General features: G+C 43.8%; 1 protein-coding gene across 1 annotated transcript in view; it reads left to right on the top strand.

Annotated features, from left to right (window-relative positions):
• The window catches only part of SLC4A8 (solute carrier family 4 member 8), an 81,215-nt gene extending 60,093 nt beyond the window's left edge, over positions 1 to 21,122 (top strand). Inside the window, exons 17-25 of the mRNA XM_018047749.1 lie at positions 325 to 438; positions 3,359 to 3,520; positions 4,420 to 4,671; positions 7,371 to 7,439; positions 8,677 to 8,850; positions 11,133 to 11,270; positions 12,744 to 12,835; positions 14,701 to 14,796; positions 15,899 to 21,122. Coding sequence (XP_017903238.1) covers positions 325 to 438; positions 3,359 to 3,520; positions 4,420 to 4,671; positions 7,371 to 7,439; positions 8,677 to 8,850; positions 11,133 to 11,270; positions 12,744 to 12,835; positions 14,701 to 14,796; positions 15,899 to 15,911 — 1,110 coding nt within the window. The 3' untranslated portion in view covers positions 15,912 to 21,122. The remainder of the gene's footprint in view (positions 1 to 324; positions 439 to 3,358; positions 3,521 to 4,419; positions 4,672 to 7,370; positions 7,440 to 8,676; positions 8,851 to 11,132; positions 11,271 to 12,743; positions 12,836 to 14,700; positions 14,797 to 15,898) is intronic.

Below are 21,515 nucleotides of genomic sequence, written 5' to 3'. Positions count from 1 at the left end.
GATCTTGTTGGTCCCAGGAAATCTTATCCCAAGTTCTCAGAGCTATTCCCTAAATGCTGGGCCCAGATTCTCTAAACAGAACTCAGAGTTTGGAGTGGGTCCCAGGAGAATTTGTCAGAGGATTCATTCTCCCTAATGATACCCACACTTTGGTGGTATTAATTTTGGCATGTTAACATAGTCCTGTTGTTTAAATATGCTTGTATTAATCGACCAATAAAATTAAATCATTCTTCTGAGCATGTTTAAGCATTTTACAATACCTGAGTCTTTTCTGTTGGGTTTAATCCACTGTAACACATCTCCGATCCTTTTTCCTGCCAGGTCCGCTCCATGGTGAGTGACTTTGCTGTTTTCCTCACTATCTTCACAATGGTGATTATTGATTTTTTGATTGGAGTCCCATCACCCAAGCTTCAGGTTCCCAGTGTGTTCAAGGTAAACAGATCTTAGGGTACTTGGTGCCATTATGTAGTTCCTAGAATCTGATCCCGAGTTATTTCAGGGGCCTCTCCTTATCGTAATCATGTGTTTTGTGGTCCTCTAAATCTGAGTCGTGCTGCTCACACCATACCATGCAGAAAAGCAAACTCTTCAGGCTTGACTGAGTTCAAATCAGAAAAGTCAGAAAACCTAATGTTGTTTAATGAATGAAAAGCCTTATTTATTTTCTTAATGCCATTTATTGTCTTTAAAATGTGAAGATTTATAACAATGAAATGTGGGAACTTGCCTGGTGGTCCAGTGGCTAGAACTCCATACTCCCAATTCAGGGGGCTGGGTTCAATCCCTGGTCAGGGAACTAGATCCCACATGGCTCAACCAAGAATTTCCATGCCACAGCTATTAATAAGATCCAGTGCAGCCAAATAAATAATTTAAAAAATAAAACAATGGAATATTTATAGTTATATAAACATATACCAAAGACTGTGGGAATGTGGGTCTCTGGAACAAGTTCTGGTTCACAGCACTTCATGGAGCATCAGCTGGCTTAGGAAATCAGGAAGGGTGAAAAGGCTCTTTGTAGGCCTCAGTCCTGGTCCTCAAGTATCTTGCCCCATGAGGAGGTGAGGCGGTGGAAGAGCTTCACCCTCCTTCTAGGGCTCCCACCAGAGTAATCGTGACCTCTCTTCAACCCTAATTCATTGCTTGTATATCTGTCTATAATCAATACTGTTGATCCAAAAATCTATACAAAAAGTAAAACAGATGATCTAAACATGGGGACTCGAATCTGTTTCAGTTTGGGGGTACCTACTGAGGAAACTGAGAAGATAGCTGAGCTCAGTTCCACAGATCCCCACAGGGTGGAGAGAAGAGGAAACCTGGGTGTCCTTGGGGACTGGAGAGGAGCCAGGAGAGGAGGGAATGGCGGGGAGGCTGGGGAGGAGGAGGAAGCCGGGAACGCAGACCCGTGGTAACTTGTAAACACCTGGCATAGTCAGCTTTCGTCTTCCCTTTCTCTCTCCCTGAAGCAGGCCTGGTTAAAAATATCTTTTTCTGTATTGCTTGAAAAAATTTTATTTCGTTTTGTTAAATTCAACTGAAATTCCACCCAGTTAGAAATTGATGGATTAAAAAAATCCTCTTTAAAAGTATATACCTCCTAGAATATATATCATACTCACCCTGTGTGAATGAGTGCAATCAGCTTTTTCTCTAATAGCTGGCTGAGGTCGACAATGCAGGAGGAATGGATTTTGTGTAAAAATAAGTAATCTCGGAGCATTAAGCAGTCCTTGGAAAGGTTTCCTGATGGGTAGGCTTCAGATAGTCAGAAGGCACTGCATTTCTGGGACATGTGGGAAGAAGGCCTCTGGAAGACGGGAGAGACGTCAGAGAAAATGGGGGAATGTCAAAGGCAGTGCTGCTCATTGGCAGGCCTCCCTTTCAGGAAGCAGAGAGAACATTTTCTTCTTTCTTCTCTTCCCTATTACACCACATGACCCCCAGTGACCAAGACCCAGTCTGAAGGCTAGTACTATTATTGATGGATTAATGTCAGTTAGGGATTAATAAGTTTTTGTGTTGACCTAGCAATTTAACAACCATTTAGAACATTATTACTAAGGAAACACAGATTCTATAAACTTTCAGAACCTAACCTATTAATAATTTGGAACTTGGTGACATTATTGAAGAGTCTTTGAATCCTAGAATGATAACCAATGTGGAACCAAATACTTTGGATTAAAGTATTTGCTTTGTTCATGAGTTTGGGGCCAGTTTGTATCCCTGGCCTTTTTTTTATCTTCCATCCCTACTTGCCAATCAAAGTGAACTTTTCTTCCCCAGAGTACCCTGGCATTTTTTTTTTTTTAGATTTAGAAGAGTTTAGTTAGAAGAGTTGGACACGACTGAGCGACTTCCCTTTCAATTTTCACTTTCATGCATTGGAGAAGGAAATGGCAACCCACTCCAGTATTCTTGCCTGGAGAATCCCAGGGACCGGGGAGCCTGGTGGGCTGCCGTCTATGGGGTTGCACAGCGTCGGACACGACTGAAGTGACTTAGCAGTAGCAGCAACAGTTAGTTTGTAAGATTTATGAACAGTGGTCTTACAGGGTCACTGAAGAGGATCCCAGATCATGCGAGTCCCCAGATTCAGTGTTTTGGGCTCCTCTCTCAGGTCTCTAGGGCCAGCTGCGGGGCTGGGGAAGCCGAAGCCTACCGGGCGTCGCGCCCCAACACAGCCCCCCCTTCCCCCAGGGCTCACACCACGGGGGCGGCCGAACGCACACGGCCCCCTACCTGCCAGACGCCCGGCGGGGCGCAGCGGGACCCTCCCCCGACTCGGAGGGGGGAGGCGCGGGCCACCTGCCTGACGCCCAGCATTGCTGATGGGAGGCGTGTCTTGGACCAGGCCCCTTAGATTCCACGTAACTGACTCTGTTGCCTTAATTTGTGCTGTAAACATACATGATATGGCTTCTGGTGGGGAGAGTAGTGAGGAGGATAATCAAAGTTATTTATATTGTCTTTCAAAGTTTTAAATTCTTCTTTAAACAACAGATTTTGTTATTAGTTAATATCTTTTATCTGGGTCGATGCAGAGATAAAGTCACTTTTTCTGTACACAGGAGTTTGGAGAGCCAGGGAAGGAAGTGAAGGATTAGTGAATATTCCATAAGAAATTGACAATTGAGGACTGACTCTTTCAAAGGGGATTTGGAACAAGGTCATAGATTTTCTAAGGAATTGCTGTATTTCATGCCCTTTTTTTTTTTTTTTTTTTGAGAATTTTCATTCAAGAATAAAAAGAAATGTGGTTGTTGTGATTCAGTTTGATCTGTTTTGCCCTAATGACTACAGTTAACTTAAAATACAAAAATAAAACCTTGCTTTTCCCCTTTAGCCCACAAGGGATGACCGAGGGTGGATTATTAGTCCCATTGGCCCCAATCCCTGGTGGACTGTGATTGCTGCAGTTATCCCAGCACTGCTCTGCACTATCTTAATATTCATGGACCAGCAGATCACAGCCGTCATCATTAACAGGAAGGAACACAAACTCAAGGTAAGAAAAATTTCTGACCTAGAATAATGGCATAATAAAAATGGCAACCTATTACATCTTTAAAAAATTTTAGGGAAAGCCCATTTAGACCAGGAACTGTAGAACCTGGGTGAAAGCAGTTATGGAAGGAGCTCATAGAGAGTTTCCAGGGGTTTCTGACTCCTTCATTAATGACAGAGATTGGTTTGGAGATGAAACTAGAGTAGAGCATGTTTGTACAATGTGAAGGAAGCTTGGAATCGATTACTCTCCTCTCAGACCTATAGGGGAGGTTGGTGGGCAGAATTCTTGGTCGTCCCTATATGGTCACATGCTCTGGTCCAGGATTATCTTCCTGAGGTTCAGGTTAGGGCTTGGACCACTGTTTCCTGGAGACAACTGTTCTCCCATTGGTGTCCATTAATGAGGTTTCCAGACTGAACTTTGAGCCCAAGAATCCTAGGAGGTAGGGTTGGTGCCAATACATTGATTAGTGAGAGGCTTCATGACTCGTCTCTATTCCTTCATTCCCTAGTGTAGGCAACATCCATATTTGGCAAGGAATGGGGAGTGTTTATAGGAACCTTTTTATCATCAACTCCTATAGGGTCGACCCTCTAGAATGGTCAAGATGTGTCTTTGGCTACTCTGCCGAGAAAGGATGTATCTTTGAATATGTGATACTCAGGGTGAGATCTGGGGACACTTGGATAAAAACTGGATATTGGCATGTGTAGGACACGCTAAGGTTTCTCTTTCTTCTCTGTTCCCTCCAAACCAGGAGGGGCTGCAAGACTCTTCTGGAATCCCTGGACCCCTTCCTTATCCTTCCTGCTTTGGGCCTGAGACTCTTAGCTCACTGTCCTATGTCCCACTACAGCCAGCCCACTGATGGTGATGGAGACTCTGTTTCCCCACAGAAAGGATGTGGCTACCACCTGGACCTGCTGATGGTGGCCATCATGCTGGGTGTCTGCTCCATCATGGGCCTGCCCTGGTTTGTGGCCGCAACTGTCCTATCCATCACACACGTGAATAGCCTCAAACTGGAATCTGAGTGCTCTGCCCCTGGAGAACAGCCCAAATTCTTGGGCATCCGAGAACAGAGAGTGACAGGCCTTATGATCTTTGTGCTGATGGGCTGCTCAGTCTTCATGACAGCTGTATTAAAGGTACAACCATTCATTCGCTCACTAGGTAAATATTAAGTGCCTGATGTGTGCTGGGAATGCAGTGGTATGATAAATAGAAACACATACAAATACCTGCCCTGAGGAATTTATTCTGAGGGGAGCAAGACAGATAAGATGTAGTTAAGGAAGTTAGTTAAGAAAATAAACAGGGTAGTTACAGAATGTAATATGTGATCAAAGGAAATATACAGTGTTGTATGGTTTTATAGAGAATTAAAGGGATGTGTTTTGTTAGTGTGGTCAGAGGAGGCTCCTCTAAGGAAATGGTGTTTAAGATGAGATGGAGCCAGCCCTGCCATGAGTGGTGGGAGAGGACATGGGGGAAAGGAGAAAAGCAGTCTGGACAAGTCCTGAAGTGGGGAATAATGGTGCATGTTCTAGGAGCTTCCAGGGCTGTGTGGCTCCGGGATGTAAAGCAGAAGCACTGCGAGATGAGATTGAAGAGGGCAAGGGCAGAGCATGTAGGGCTTGTTAACGCTGGTAAAGGTGACCTTCAAAGGGTTTTAACAGTAGAGGGACATTATCCATTTAGTCTTTTTTAAAAAGATCTCTCTGGCTTATATCTAGAGAATAAGTATTTAAGTTTGAGGAAAAATAGAGGTAGAGAGACTGGTGAGTCTATTACAGATGAGAGAGGATGGTGGTTGGATAAGGAAGTTGGTAGTAAGGAATGCATAAAAGGCATAACTTCTGTATATCTTGGAGGAGATCAGGTCTTGCTGGTTGATTGGATATGGAATGGGAGAATAGAAACATAAAAATGACTGCTAGGTTTTTGGCTTGACCATCTGGGTGCATAGTGATGGCATTTAAGGCGGAGAAGACTGTATGAAGGAGGAAGTGATTTTGTAAGGGATGGGCTGTGATCAGATTTGAGTGAGATGTCTGGTAGGCATCTGAGTGGAGAGGCTAGGGGTTGTTACTAAACTAAAAATATAAATGTTGGGAGTCAGCAACACATAGGTGGTAGTGAAAGCCAGGGGCATAGATGAGCTCACTCGGGGGAAGGGTAGCTATAAAAAAGGAGGAGTGGAGAGAAGAGCAGAGTCCATGGAGGTCCAGTATTTAGAAGGTGGGTAGAGGAGGAGACAGCAACCGAGACTCAGAGGGGCTGCCAGAGCGGGAAGGGGAGAACCGGGAGCGTATGATGTCAGGGAATTCAAGCGAGGGCAATGATTGATTGGAAACTGTCTGGAAAAATGAGGACCAAGCCAAGATCATTGGGTTTAGTAACGTGGAAGCCTAATGAGACTTGCCAAGAGTAGATTCATTGGAACAATACAGTAGAAGCCTAGGGATGGGGACCTGAAGCGTGTATAGGTGATGAGGAAGTAAAGAGAGTGTGGGCAGACAACTCTATCAAGAAGTTTTTTCTGATGAAGTAGAAGAGCGAAATGGGCAGTACTGGTATGAGACATGGGGTGAAAATAGGATTTTTGGAAAGATAGAAGCTACTTTGAACATGAGGAATAAATGTTTTTGTGGGTGAAAGGCCTGCCTGTGGGAAAAACAGGATAAAAAAGAAAGTTCAAGCCCCAGCCATTGTGGAGCACTTACTTATCTCCCTTGCCTCCTTCTCCCACTTTTTAGTGACTCGTCAGCCACTTCAGCCTGCAGTGCAGATGCTGCTTAAGGGTGCAAATTGGCAGAGGTGGGACAGGATTCTGAACCCTCCTCCTGCCCCCTTACCTTTCACTTGATCTTGCCCCTTCTCCTCATGCCCCATGCCCCCACCTCTGATCTGGGTGCCATCTGGAGGAGCCCAAAGGTGTCTGCTCTTTGGAACGTAACCATGAGTCATTGTGGTGGGCATTGCCTGGCGCTCCTAGAACAGTCTCAGGAGGATTCTCTTAGGAAATCATTCAGTAGTTCTTCTAACAAGATTAGCACCAAACTGAGATGTCTACTCACTCTAGAGCCAGAACAATGTAAAATCCAATGGGGATTTTCTAGTTCAAAGAAGAATTATGTTTAGAAATGTTCTTTAGCCCCAGCATAAAAGCAAGTTGAGTGTAGTCTTTGCAGTGACATTTTCCTCGCCTTAATTCCATGGGCCTCATTACCTCACAAAGCTGCTCTGAAAATTACCTAGATTGGTATAATGTGGGAAGTGTGCGTGTCTATTCAAGTGTAATAGAATCATGTTGCCATTTCTCCCTAAATTATTCTTTATCTGACAAGATACCTCCCTACCCCTGCCCTTAAGTCTCTGATTAATAAAAAGCAAATGCTTTTAGCCTATATTAAAATACACCAAATCCCTGAGGAGATGATTATGTGATTACAAAAGATTTAAAAGATTTCAGTTCTGTAAAAGAGATGGGTGAGTGTGTGTGTGTGCATGTGTCTGTGTGTGCATGTGTCTGTGTGTGCATGCCTGCCCATTTCCCTGGAGGAGGAAGAACCAGATGGGGAGAAGATGTGAGGCCTATGATTTAACCAGGACCAGATTACACTTACATGTAATCATTTCATTTCAGAACAAAATGATTTGTATCATTGTCAGCTTCTGTGTTCACTTCTGCTTCTTAATCATGTAAAAACAGCAGAAACGAATGCAGCATTTCTGCAGTGATTTTGTGAGTTTGCTTCCCTTCTTGGAGGTTTGGCAGTTTATATAATCTTGAGTGTGCTATGATACCACATTGAATTTCTGGTCTTTGCCCTTTCATCTTCAGTTTATCCCGATGCCGGTCCTGTATGGAGTCTTCCTCTACATGGGAGTGTCTTCCCTGCAAGGAATTCAGGTACTATGGGGTTCAGCCAGGCAGCGTCTTCCCTCTGTGAGCTCACCTTCCTGACCAGGGAGAGCAGCTTCCCTAGGGAACCAGAAGCCAGTTCTTGAGGAACTATTTCCTAGTCTTGCTGCTTAAGCTCTTTTAGACATTCCCTTGGACACTGGACAAAATACAGTCGTGTTGGCATGAGGGCACAGAGACTTCCAGGGTGGCCTGACTCAGCGCCATGGTTCCAGTCCTTCGTCAGTTTCATTCGGCAGTTATCAGACATGTGTTAAACACTAGGTATTTTGTCAGATGCTAGTAAACTTAGATCTGGAAGGTTGGTCAGAAGCCAGACGGGCTTCTACACATGCATATGTGCACGTCAAGTTGCTTCAGTCGTGTCCTGCTCTTTGTGATCCTGTGGACCATAGCCTTCCAGGCTCCTCTGTCCATGGGATTTTCCAGACAAGAATACTGGAGTGAGTTGCCATGGATGCCACTAGTTTTGGTGCCAGGCTAAAATGTGTGTGGGGGGAGGTGTAACTGGGGGTACATTGGTGAAGAGATTGGGAAGTCAAGGGAACTGCCCCAGGTAAGCAGGTATTACTTCTTGTCACACATTGTCTTTCCCCGTCTATCAGCTCATTCCTCTGAGTCCTTTGAATTGAGAAAATCAGGAGCTAACTTGTGTTAGCTCATTTTATCATAGATAAAATGATAATTTAGCTACTTCTATTGGTGGCTGGTTCCTCTTTGTCTTTTTGGAATGTCCAGTAATCACTTTTAAACACTGAGTTCTTTGGGCAGGTTATTTAATCTCTCAGAGTCTCTGTTTTCCTTTTTATAATATAAGGATATTTTCTATATCCAGAATGTTGTGAGGTTTCATTTTATCTTTTTACTTTAAATAGTTCGTGAAAAGCTCCAAACTCCTCCAAGAACAAATAGATTTGGGCTTTTAAGCAGAAGAATGCCATTGGCCTATTTTGTTTTCAGTATTCCCCAAGAAAGAGCTCTCTCAGGAGCTACAGTATGGATAGAAGAAAGTTGAACTGAAAATGAGAAGAGAGAGGTTTAAATGTGATGCTGTCCCTTACCAACCTTGGCCAAATGACCTGTTCTCTTTGAGACTCAGTTTCTACTTCTGTCAGGTAGAAATGGTATTAGCTACCTTTCAGAGCCTATGGTATACCAGACATGAATGGGCCCAACAAGCCCCAGGAAAACCACCGGAAGATAAGTGCTGACCCCCCTTTTCCAGTTCTTTGATCGCCTGAAGCTCTTTGGGATGCCCGCGAAGCACCAGCCGGACTTCATCTACCTCCGGCACGTGCCGCTGCGCAAGGTGCACCTTTTCACCCTCATCCAGCTGACCTGCCTCGTGCTGCTCTGGGCCATCAAGGCGTCTCCAGCTGCCATTGTCTTTCCCATGATGGTGAGTGTTAAAAGGTATTGTTCTTTATTTTTAAAAATAGTGATAAAATAGACGTAATGTAAGGCTTAGCATCTTCACTATGGTAACTGTACAATTCAGTGGCATTAAGTACACTCACCTTGTTGTGCAGCCATCACCACCATCTTTCTCCAGAACCTTCTTCATCTTGCAAAACTTGAAATTCTGTACCTGTGAACCAATAACTCCCCTCAGTCCCTGGCAACCACCATTCTAATTTCTGTCTCTATGAATTTGTCTCCTCTCAGGACCTCATGTGAGTGGAATCACAGTATTTGTCCTTTTGTGACTGGCTTGCTTCCCTTAGCATGTCTTCAAGGTTGGTCCATGTTGCGTCAGGGTGGGTGTTTTGGAGAACATCCATCCTAATGGGTGTGAGTTAGTATCTCGTTGTGGTTTTGATTTGGTTTTAATGTCTGCAGTGATAACGTAATGTTGAGCATCTTTTTACGTGTTTATTGGCCGTTGGTATATCTTCTTTGGAGAAGTGTCTGTTCAAGTCCTCTGCCCATTTTGAGATAAGGCGGTTTGTTTTTGTGTTGTTGAGTTTCAGGAGTGCTCTCTGTATTCTGGATACTAGTCCTTCATTGATGGTGAGTTCCTGCTTGTTTGGCTGGTCTTCACAGACCAAGCACGTGGGGGACCTTGGGGTGTGGATGCATGTGTGTAGTAGTTTGCCATGTTTTCTTTCAAGACTATCCATCTGCCTTTCTGCCTCTCTGTATTTCTATTTATTAATATTTCTCTGTCTTTCATGAATCTGATTTGGAGAGAGGACTCTTCATGTTTGTGATAATTTGCATATTATCTGAAAGCAGTATGGTTCCAGTTTAGAATTCATTGCAATCAGAAGTGTCCATAGTGATGAAAATGCACTGTTTCAAGTCACTGGGAGAGAGGAAGAGGTGTCTAGTACTGATAAATGACTGGGACACCCCTGCCTCCTTTCAAACTGAAGCAAGGGCTTTGGAAAGGAGACCAGGAAAACTGAACTGTGTGGTGCAACAGGTGACAATCTGTTTCCTAAAACCAGGGTGATGATGGAATACCTGCCACCCGACCACCTCACTGTTTCATCTTGTCCCCTTGATGCCTTCCTCTCTCTGGCTTACTCTATGTCATGAGAATGCTGAGCATTCAGTGGGCTGTTTGAAAGTTATCCAAAGGATGCACCTCTGGAGGGAAAAGGCAATGAGGGTAATATCGAGTATTCATTTACATACTTTTGAAGTCTGTCTTACTGGAAGAATATTCAAGGATGAGGAAACTTTGGGGTTCTTTTCCCCTAATCTCCTAGATATATATCTTCCTGATGGGATTCTCAGTTTTGTCAGAATACATGTAGGGTTCTGCATTGGGGTGCTGTGTTCAGGGCTTGAGTGTTTGGTTAGAGAAATAGCAAATTCCCAGCAAATCCTGGAAGGGATACTTTCAATTTTGTATTTATTGTGAAAATAGTTGTTGAAATTAAGGGGAAATGAATGCAGTTAGCCAGAGTTGCCCCATTTCTGATCCAGTCACTGGATTTAGCTGGTGAATAGCAGTCAGTCCACACAGGGCATTCTGGGTTGTTATTGGTTCTCCTTTGGCTGAAATGGCCCTTATGGGGAGAAAGTGGAGAAGTATTTGAGAACTCTGGTCATTTCTATTGAGTTGATTAGCTGTCATATTTTAGGCAAGTTACCTTCTCTCCCTGGGCCTCAGTTTCCTCATTTATAAAATGAGTGTCAAACCTCATCAGAGGCCAGAGGCAGAAACCACTCGAGATCCATGCAGCGGACATAAAGCAAGGCTTTGCGAGTAAATGTACAGGCAGAGGGCCAGAGGAAATCCACATGGCCCTTCAGGGTGCCCTGACCCTGTGGTGGCCCTGCTCAGGTTGGGTATAACTGGCCCCACCAAAACCATCTCCTAGAGAGGCTTGCCACCCCTGTCCTGCCCTCTAGCCCTTCCTACTGGCCTCGAGGCAGGAGAAGACAGCTCTTAGGGCAATCTGACAATGAGGGTTTCTCTTTTCAGTGAAGAAATTAAATTAGTTCAAGTAGGGAATTAATAAGTTTAGAGTTGTTATGATGATAGTTAAATAAAATATTGTGCATAAAACACATAGTATCTGGTATAGAGAGCCTCAATAAAAGGCAACTATGATGATTGTCGAGTTTGATTCTGCCTGACATGTCTTAGTCTGCTGTGAACATAAGACGTGGCTTTTTGCTCCAGAAGGGAACACGCCCCTTTAATTCATTTTCTTTATATTTCTTCAGGTTTTGGCCTTGGTCTTTGTCAGGAAAGTCATGGATCTCTGTTTCTCTAAGCGGGAGCTGAGCTGGTTGGATGATCTTATGCCTGAGAGCAAAAAGAAGAAGCTGGATGATGCCAAGAAGAAGGCCAAGGAGGAAGAGGTCATAGTTCTTGCACCAGCTGCACGCTTTGGGGCAGCCTCAAATTACAGAACATAGGAAGGGCCACATGAAAGTCAGCATGTCTGGAATCCCAAGGGTTATATTTAGGATCGGGGAAGATTACTCTGAAGATATTCTCAGCTCATGTCTGTCCTTCATCTTCAAATTTGATAACCAGTTGTTTTTCCCTCTGTTTGTCTACAGCCTACTTACCAGGTTTACACTTAGAATATGGATGTGAATCTGCTTTTATTATCAGATTGAATAGTTTATGTTTTCCCAAAGGTCTAATTTGATAATTATTCAAAATCTATTATTTTCTGAGAGTGTTTGTTACATACTTAATTGCAGATGTGTTGTGGTTCATAGAGATGACTTGTATAGGACTTTCTGGCCTTTCTCACTTTCCTGAGCACTTGGCTTCTGCCATCCACACAATGGGCCTTCTGTCAGTGGCTTATAATATGTGCAAAGAATGGATGTTCAGCAAAATGAAGATACCAGTCCAAGGATGAGCCTGAAAGAGTTTCCACATCCAGTTAGTGCCTGAAATAGGCACTTTGAAATTCATTTTAGAGGAATTTTTCCCCCAAATCTTGAATTTTGAAAATCTTGTGTTATTTTTTCGAGATATAATTAACCCATAATATGTTGTAAGTTTAAGGTATACAGTGCAATGATCCTATATAAGGATAAGCCAAAAATTCAATCCCTGGGTCAGGAAGATCCTCTGGAGAAGGAAGTGGTAACCCACTCCAATATTCTTGCATGGGAAATCCCATGGACAGAGGAGCCTGGTGGGCTACAGGCTATGGGGTCGCAAAAGAATCAGACACAACTTAGTGACAAAACAACAACAACAAGCCTAAAGTAGGATAGTCCAAAAGTCCACAGGCTAACACATAGGGCATGTTTCTGTGGGGGATTTCACATTGGTTGCAGAGGAAAGGAAGGCTAGAGTGAGCAATGGCCTCCACATCACCAATATTTCTGTAGGGCTTGCCAGTGTGGAAATTAGGAGTGATCTGAGATAAAAATCTCCAGACTGGAGTCTGGTGGCATCACAGAACGCTAAGGGGTAGGGCTGTGATAGGTCAATGAGATGAGTAAGTTATAGGGTTATAGTATCCAGCCTTGTGACTGTAGTTAACAGTATTGTTTTTCAGTCGCTAAATCATTTGCAGTGCCATCAACTGTAGCCTGTTGGGCTCCTCTTTCCGGTAAATCGGTAGTTGTATCTAAAGGTTTACTCATATTCAGGTTCTTTTTTTTTTTAAGTACTGTTCAATAGGTACAGATATTAGATTGCCACTCATTTTATGGTGAGTCAAAACTATGAACGAACATAGCTACATTCTCTTATAATAAATGTGAGAGAAAATTAGGTAGAAATTATAGGGATTGAAAAATGGGCTGGTGTAGACTACTGGTTTCACTTGATCCAAGATAAAATAATGTCTCCTTTTCTTGCAGGAAGCTGAGAAAATGTTAGAAATTGGGGGAGACAAGTTCCCCTTAGAGAGCAGGAAGTTACTAAGTAGTCCTGGAAAGAACAACAGTTTCAGGTAAAGCTCCCAAAACACGGAGGAGTTGACTTCTTTTGGTGGTTCTGTAAACATTCTGGCTTTGTGGTGGGGGTTGGGGCATGAATGCAGCTGCTGGTATAAAAAGCTAAACATTCAGCCTCTCAGTTGCAAACTATGAAAACACACTTCCTTTCATGGTTTCCTGAGGGCCTGCCATGCGTCAGGCACTGTGCCAGTTATGGGAGTCATGGGAGGACCCTGCTTCCAGAGTTCATGCTCTCCTCAAACCAGGACTCTTTCTGCCTATCTCTGCCACCTTCCAAAGGCAAATAGGGTACAGGCTATGCTTGTCCTCCTAGTGGGCGCGAAGTTCCCACGCTTAGGCAAGTCTTGAGGGGATGGGCAGGGACATCCCCTTCCAGCTTGGCTCACGGCAGCTGCAGTTCTAGAAGCCAAGGGGAAACTGAACTAGGATTCCTCCAGTTCCTTACTTCTGCCAGTGATCTTAGCCTTTTGGTCTGTTCAACCTGTTTGTAGCCTGCTCACCACAAATCACAGGATGCTAAATTGGTCCATTTGTGCTTTCATTCCTGGCATTTTGTTTCCACTTTGAGAGAGGAATACACAGCTGAAAGAAGCCCAGAGGTAGAGAGGGAACAGAAAAGGGAGAGAGAGGGGATCTGGGCCATCTAGATGCTGGATAATTTACTGCCGACTTATTGAATTGATTGTGGTTTATACTGAGGGAGAGAAGAGGAAAAGCTTTTCTTTGGCCTTTTATTCATTTATTTATGACAACTGAAAGTAATATATATTTAAGGTATGCAACATTATATGTAATACGTAAATATATATAGTAAAAGAAGTACTTTAATCAAATTGACAGTATATTCATCACTTCCTATATGTACCGTTTCTTTTTTGTGGGTGGAGAGAACATCTGAGATCTACTTTCTTAGCAAATTTCAAGTATACAATACATTCTTATTACTAACTGTAGTCACCATGCTCTATATTAAGTCTTCAGAACTTACTCATCTTTTAATGGGAAGTTTGTACCCTTTGATCAATATCTCCCCTTGTCCCCCATCCCTCAGCCTCTGGTAACCACCATTCTACTCTGTTACTAGGAGTATTCAACTTAAAAAAGACGCTGACCACAAAGAAATGGAATCTTTGGTCCTTAATAAACTTTCTGTGAGTTGCCATTCAAGGAGCCAGAGACTTTGCATTCTCTGTGGTATAGTGGGAGCCATGTTCCTTTCCTAGCAGGTGTTGCCTCCTCTCTTGGCCTTTTAGAAGGAAACAGTCTGGCATGAGGAAAGCTTCAGAGTATTGGGGGGATGGGGGTTTCTAGGAGACCAAGGACAGGATTCAAGGTCTTGAGTTTCCACTTATGCACGTTTGACCTTGGACGGTCTCTTAACCCTACAAGCTTTGGTTTCTGCACATTCAGAGTGAGGATGTTAATCATCTCTGATGCTATAATCGTTAAGATACCACATTGTAACGGACCTGTGTAAACTACAAATGGAAAAGATCTGGCCACGTAAATGAGAAAAGGAACAAAGAGTGCTTAGCCCCATGCCTGGCACGCAGTGAGCGCTCAGTCAGTTGTAGCCCCTGATGCTGCCACCAGTGTTGCCAGAGGGGCCTGTCAGAGGCGAGCAGAACTTGCAGGCAGGGCTGGCCACTGGCCAGCACCCCAGCCCAGCCCTCAGCTCTGACTCACGGGCCACCTTGCCTTTCGAATTCCCACCATCTGGTTCCTCGTGCTGTGAGAGCTGTGAGGCGAGCCCCCTCAGACTTCATCTTTTCCCTTCCGGTGGGTGGCGGGCGTCACAGACCGAGGTATATGACTGATTTGTATGGCTGACACTGACTGTCCTGAGCATTGATTTCAGATGTGACCCCTCCGAGATTAATATATCTGATGAAATGCCGAAAACCACGGTCTGGAAAGCTCTCAGTATAAATTCTGGAAACACAAAGGAAAAGAGGTAAAGAGAACTATAATTGCTGATTTTTATTTATTTCTGGCTTTTAAAAATAGAAATTGTGTTGAAAGTAAACTGTATTTTAGGTGTAAAATTGAATTTATCTGTTAAATAGCACATCTAGGACTGCCGCTAACCTCACAGAATTGTTACAAGCCTAAGAGAAGCAAAAATGTTTTCCAGCTATTTGAGCAGATATATTGTTTTGAGCTGCCCATTTACACAAGCCCAAAGTTAGGATAGAATTATTTTGGAATGTAAATTTGCTTTATTGTTTCATTCCCTTTATCCTCTTTCTATTTCCCATTTCAAAATCGGTAGAGCATCTCTCTGGTGATTGCAGCCATACAAACTGTTGATAATATTGATACAAAGTAACCTATTTAACTTGTTCCATAATGAGAATTATTGTCTCATAAAGATTTTGAAATATTAAATTGTAACTGTTTTCTTATTTTGAAAACCAAATTCTGAATATCATTTGTCAGTAGCATAGATCAATCTTAATCTGGTTCATGAAGAAAAGGGAAAGACTTGAGGCATTTTTGCCTACATTGAGGTAGGCTGTGTACTCAAATTACGTAAATAATTTGGTCCAAACACTAAGTCATCAGATAATTGAAGGTGAAATCTTAGGTCTTACTAAAGGCAATTTTTCTAGCTTAAAAAAAAAAAAAATCAGTAGGCTAGGTTAGGAGACTTGGCCTAGCTATTAATGTCATGTGTAACCTGGCAGACCACTGTTTCTGGCAGTTGGTTTATTCAGCCATGAAATGGGGGTAAATAACTCTCATTCATAAGGCTGCTCTGGAAAGTCACAGCCACTAGTGGGTGGTAGTGGTGGGTTATTTCTTCATCGAATGGGTTAAAATAAATCTGTGCTGAATGTGAGTGAAATATAGAATCTTGTTTCCTTCAGAGGAAAATCCAGGCAGCTGTCGAAAGTATAACGCACATGATTATTTTTAGTTGAGAACTAGTCTACTTGTAAATGAACTTAAAATACAGCCAGATCCAAATTGTGGTGACATCTTCAAAGTATTGTGTTAAAAGCAGGAATGAATCATGTGTTCCCTTTTTGTCTAATTGTAACACTTTTGTTCAGTCTCTTCAACTAAATGTCTTTGCTGGGCTGGAGGCTGTGGGCCGTGAGGTGCCACAGGGAAGCTCTGGTTACAGAGAAGATGGCGGGGGTCTCCGAGATGAAGCGAGCCCCAGCCTGGCCCTGTCCTTGGTCCTGGCCAAGCCATGCGAGATTCAGTTATTGGTGGTGTGCGTCAGAGGGCATCGCCTGGCCTGAGCGTGGAAACCGAAGACCACCTCCTGCTGGTACTTCTCTTCTTCCTTCTCTTTCTCTTCAGAACTGCCACCATTGAAGACCCAGCTTCCCACTTGCCAAACATTTCCTCTTCAGGTGGCTGGCCTGCTGAGCCATCTATATCCATTCTGCCACTGAGGATTTTCCTCAGGGAGGTCCCTCTTGCTCAAGGACAGCGGCGGGAGCGGGAGGAGAGCAGAGAGCAAAGGGAAGCCTCTCTGGTTGCATAGTGACTGCAGGCTCCTGGGCAGCCCTGGGCCTTGGTTTGGTTGCCTCCTCTGGGGGATGCTGGTCAGACCCAGAGGCTGCCAGAAGGTCTGCTCCTAGGAGGGTCAGCACCCTGAGCGTTGGCAGTGCCAACCACAACAGCCAGAAGATGCCTCTGACCCAGTGCGTCTTCCTCGCTCCCTAGCAGCAGCCTGCATAACTCAGCGAGAACCTTGGATGATGGAAGGGCCGAGAGGGACACACACACTGGACTTGCTTATCTCAGATGGGAAAAGGCTCAGGGGAAAATGATGAATGAGGATGAGCAGCTTCGCTTGGTTCATTGATAGAGTAAGAGAATGAGCTTTAGTGGCCACAGAAGGAATTAGTTTAGACATCAGGAAGGACTTCCCAGCCTGAAGATTTGTCGTACTGTCTGCTTTCTGGATATCTGGCGAAAGTTTGACCATAGTTGTTTGTGAGTAGAAAAAGAGATAAGGGGTTTTTTATTGGGCATGTTGAGGAAACATCCATGTCTTGCTGCTGTCTCCTGAGGACATATTTTGATTCCATTCCTGGAGAGATCCAAGTGCTTACATAATGTCTCCTTAGCTGCCTTAGTCGCAAACCATCATCAACTCAATGGACCAAACCACTTTGATCATTCTGGATTTTTTTTTCGTTGACACGTTTTGACTTTCAGATGTAAAAAGCCACAACGGGGAAATGAACTTTAAGTGGTGAAATTAATTCTGGTATTCAGTTTAAGACTATATTTCTAATTTTTGTCTCCTCTTCTCTGTTGCATTGAGGGTTTGGGCTCCATTGTGTATAGACTTTCCCTTCCTTTGTGCACAGAATGTGACTGACAAGCATGTTGGTGCCCAGGGGATCTGATCAGTTTCCATCCTGGAGAATATTTGTGCAGAGGGACGGCCCCTCAGTGTGCTCTCTTTCTTAGGTGAAGAGTTGCTACATAATCTTATTGAAGTTTACATTCCTTAGACTCCAAAAATATGTTGATGCTATTCTAGTCTTACTCTAGGGACTTTGATATTGAAGGAATCCTGCATTTTCCTATCTCCTTATCTCTTAGAGCCACAATTATTTTTAACACACAGATGATTTTCAAAATATTTGACAACTGGTACAGGATAGATACAACCACTCAGAAAGGATGCCTGCTATAAACAAGCATTTTGTATGGCCATACCAGTGCCGACTGGCTGAACATCACCCTGCTTTCAAATATTAAAGTGATATCCCTTTGAATTATGGGTATTGTTCCTGCTTGTCTAATTTCTATTTGCAAGGCTGTTTCAGGGACAGCCTCAGCTTCCTTTCCTATGGTGCAGACAGGATCACGCATGCTTCTTTGAACCCTATGGGCATTAAAATCTTTGAGAGCCAAAGCTTCACATTTTATCATTTTAGGATAAATGTAATCATTGTACCTGTTTACCTACCTGGTTTAGAAAAATCATAAGGCAACCCATCACTGGGAAAAGCTTTCTTGCTGCCTTTCCCTGTCCCTCTCTGGCTGCTTCCTTGAACTTGCCTCCTTTCTTCTCTGTTCCCTGAGAACATCCCTCCTCTCTTCCCCCATCTTGCCCCTCCCATCTTTTCCTGCCACCTCTGTATAGGGAAGGTGGTGACTGCTTCCTGTTCCCTTGGCCTCAGCATGGCTACAGGGAATTTAGCAGGGAAGTCTCCACCATGTAGGAGAACTGGGTGACAGTGTCACTCCGAACATCTGTTTCTGCACACACTGATGTCTCATGATGCCCTGTCCTGTGGGCTCCCTACTTTGGGAGGCTCTGCCAGTCTTTTGGGGCAGTGAAGTTTTCCTCAAACAGCAGCTAGCTCCATTTGTGCTGCATCTCAGTGGCAGGAACCACTCCATACTCTTCCTCTCTCATCTTTCCCAAATCCCACCCGGCACTCAGCCCCAGTCCTGGCTGCTTCCCAGCTCAGGTCTGTGGCTGGTGACTATGGGTGGCAGAGTCAAGTTGGGACAGTGTTTAGGATAGGAAACTGAGAGTGATAGTGAAACAGAGGCCTCGTGTGTATATGTGTGTGTATGTGTGTTCATGTGTGCTTACCGACAAATAAGAGTATATCTAGGAGATTTCGTTGCTGCTACTGAACAGCCTCGTGCATCTAAGTTGTGGGGACATCAAGAGAATATGGTCCTTCCCCCATCTAGGACTTCTCTCTCTAGCCTGATAGAATTGCCTGAGGGCAAATGCCGTAGCTTAGTCTTAGAAAAAGGTGTTTAAGCTCAATATTAAGGAAACACTGATTTAGGGGTAGAAAGCAAGGCAGGTAGTTAGGTAATTCCCATGCCCAGGCTTGCTTGGGCCAGAGAAATAATCCACCTCTTCTCTGACGAGGGGAAATTTCAGGAGTAGTTTGAGTGTTGACAGTCAGTGTCCTGATAGGCTGGTATTGTAGAGTAGGAAGGGATGGAGGCCAGGGATTAAGAAAGTGATGGTGAGTGGAATCTTTGTTCTAAGCAGAAAAAGTGGCATCTAGTGACGTTACTAAGTGGGTGGGTTACTTCCTAATTTATGACTTAAGGAAGGGTTGGTCTAGGGAGAAGGTGAAGGTCAGCAGAAATGTGTTGTGAAATTGCCCAAAATGTTGCTTACATAAAATGCAGGCTAATTCTTTGTAGCTGTTTTTGATTTCAAACTTCTGATGATGGGACTATCAGGAGAGCTGGTCTTTACTGCATTCAGCTCCTGTCCCCTCTCCTTGTTCATATATTAAATTTGCCTTTGGGGTAGAGAGCTAGAGAACCATTCATTTCCAAAACAGGTTATAAATAGTTGCTCTTTCTATTTGTCTGGGATAGGACTGGCTTTTAAATTAGTCATAGATATTTGATCAAAATCTGGTAAGCTAAGTCTTAGGTTTGGTTAACATCTTAGGTTGACATCTGTGACCTTTAAGAGGTCTCTGCTTTGGGGAATCTGGTTTTTGGTCATCCAAAAAGGACATTTCCCTGTTTGACTTTATTTTCTAGCTATTCTGTATTCTAGACTTTCCTTCTAATTAAGGAATCAGTAATTCTCCCTGCAACTTCTCTGATGATTTCAACGTCCATGTTCAACATGTCCAGGTTTCCCTGATGCATAGGAGAAGGCTTGAGCCAAGAGCCCATGGCTTTCATTCTATCATTAGACATATTCTCCAGTATGTTCTTAATACTACTTTGTTAGCTTCTCTAAATGTCTGCCTTTGCAGGAGAGTTAGCACCTCCTCTGAGGACTTTTAAGCACTCTTTGCTAGTTCGTTACTGCATTTTCCTTAGACTTCTCAGGTTCCCAAGCCACATCCTGGCAGGACAGTTGACATGCATCAGATATTCTCAGCCTTCTTGACTGTCTCTTGGTCGTAGCTGCCAGACCTTCTAAGGTAGAATTTGCTCCTGCCTGTCCTAACTGGCCAAGTGAGACATCATCTCAGTTCTGCCCCTTTTTGCTGACCTAGCTTTTTCAAGCTCTCTTTCCCTCCTTTCTGCCTTTTCCTCAGTCTTTCAAGTTCTTCTTGGAGGGAAGGAGTTTTTGGTCAGAGGTCCTAACAGCCCCCGCCAGTGGGGGCTGGGAAGAAAGCGGGGGAGGTTGGATAGTTCTGGGGCTGCTCCAAAAAGGAACTTGATGGTTATTTGCCTTATTTAGGATGAGGGACTATGAATTCTCAAGCCCTCAGGCTCATCCATATTTCAGTGTAAATAGAGAAAGACATTCCAAAACCAAATAGAAGGGATTTTTTCTACCAAACCTACTCTTTATCATTCTTGGTGCCCCTGGGGTCTTGTATTAATTATAGAGAATGGGGTAGTTGACTCAATTCACATTTCTTTAGTTTCTTTATTGGAAGGAGGCTGACTTTCACAACCAAAGAGGTGTGAAGTAACTCTATCGAAAGAGGAAAGGAGTGTCACATGAATCTTTTCAATAGGAAACATCAGAAAGTGGAGCAATTCAACTACAGGCATAATTCTTTTAGGAGATTCTGTGCTCAAAGGGAATGGAATGGTTTCTGATCCTTCTGAAAAGAAAAGGAATAGCATTTTCTGAAACCTAACTCACTTTCAGCATTGGAGAATATAGAATTTTTCTTCTAGCTGATGGCACTAATATTTCTGAGCGGGAGAGAGAGCCCACCCACGGCCCTTTCCCAAGCCCAGCAGGAACAGCAGAGCTCGGGTTCTTTTAGCAGGTTTGCAGTCGATTTCAACTTGCAGGTTTTCCACACGTGCAATAAACTGGATGTGCAATTACTCCTTTTGCAAAAGAGGCCAAAATCCTTCTCCCCACACCTCTCCTCCATATTCACTCCTCCAAGATGATAAGCCTCCCTCTTGTTTATCTGTGTCTGTCTGTCCGACTGGTTAGATACAGCTGCCCTCCCAAGCACATGGTGTCAGGTGGAGAGCACAGCGACCTTCCCACGGAAGGGGACGGCTTGAGGTGCTGGTACATTTCCCTCGTTTTCTATGTTCTTCTTTCTAGTAGGTCTCCTGTAGAGATAGAGATATTTTTGTTTTAGAGATTCCAAAGTATATATTTTTAGTGTAAGAAATGTACCCTCTCCACACTCCATGGTGTAAATAGAACCAAGAACACGTGTCATTGTGATAATCCCCTAGCGATCTGCGGTAGCAACAGGACCCCTGTCCCTCACCGCCTAGTCTCACGGTCTGTGTCTGTGAACCGAGGGGGTGATGGTGACACCTCTGCCTGCCCAGACCTTCCTATGCTCAATGGGTGAAAAATAAAGTCTGTGTAACTGTTAATACCTATGGTGTTTTTTGAGCTCGAAACGCGGGATCTGAGCCAAGGTAACCACCTTCCAGACTCGGGAAGAAGAGTTATGAAGATGCGGGGGTGGGCCTGAAAAGGGGCCTATACACTTTCCTGCGTGCAGATCCTGAGGATCCCTGGCTGGAGCCGTGGAAGAGGCTAGACTGCCCTTTCTTTGGGGACCACTTAGACTTATTTTTGGGTCAGGGGACAGGATAGCATGAAAAGAAAGCCCACCTTGGAGCTACAGCTAGGCTGATGAGACCAGTTACTAATATTTAAGGACTTGCCACTGTCTAGAAATCCAGATTTTAAAGATCTACAGTCATTCCAGATATTTTTGGTTTTAGGGGGCGTGAGGCTCCATTTCTCTTCCTCTCAAATCC

This window comes from Capra hircus, chromosome 5, assembly GCF_001704415.2.
Source record: "Capra hircus breed San Clemente chromosome 5, ASM170441v1, whole genome shotgun sequence".
NCBI lineage: Eukaryota > Metazoa > Chordata > Mammalia > Artiodactyla > Bovidae > Capra > Capra hircus.
This window is presented reverse-complemented; position numbering and strand designations above follow the sequence as displayed.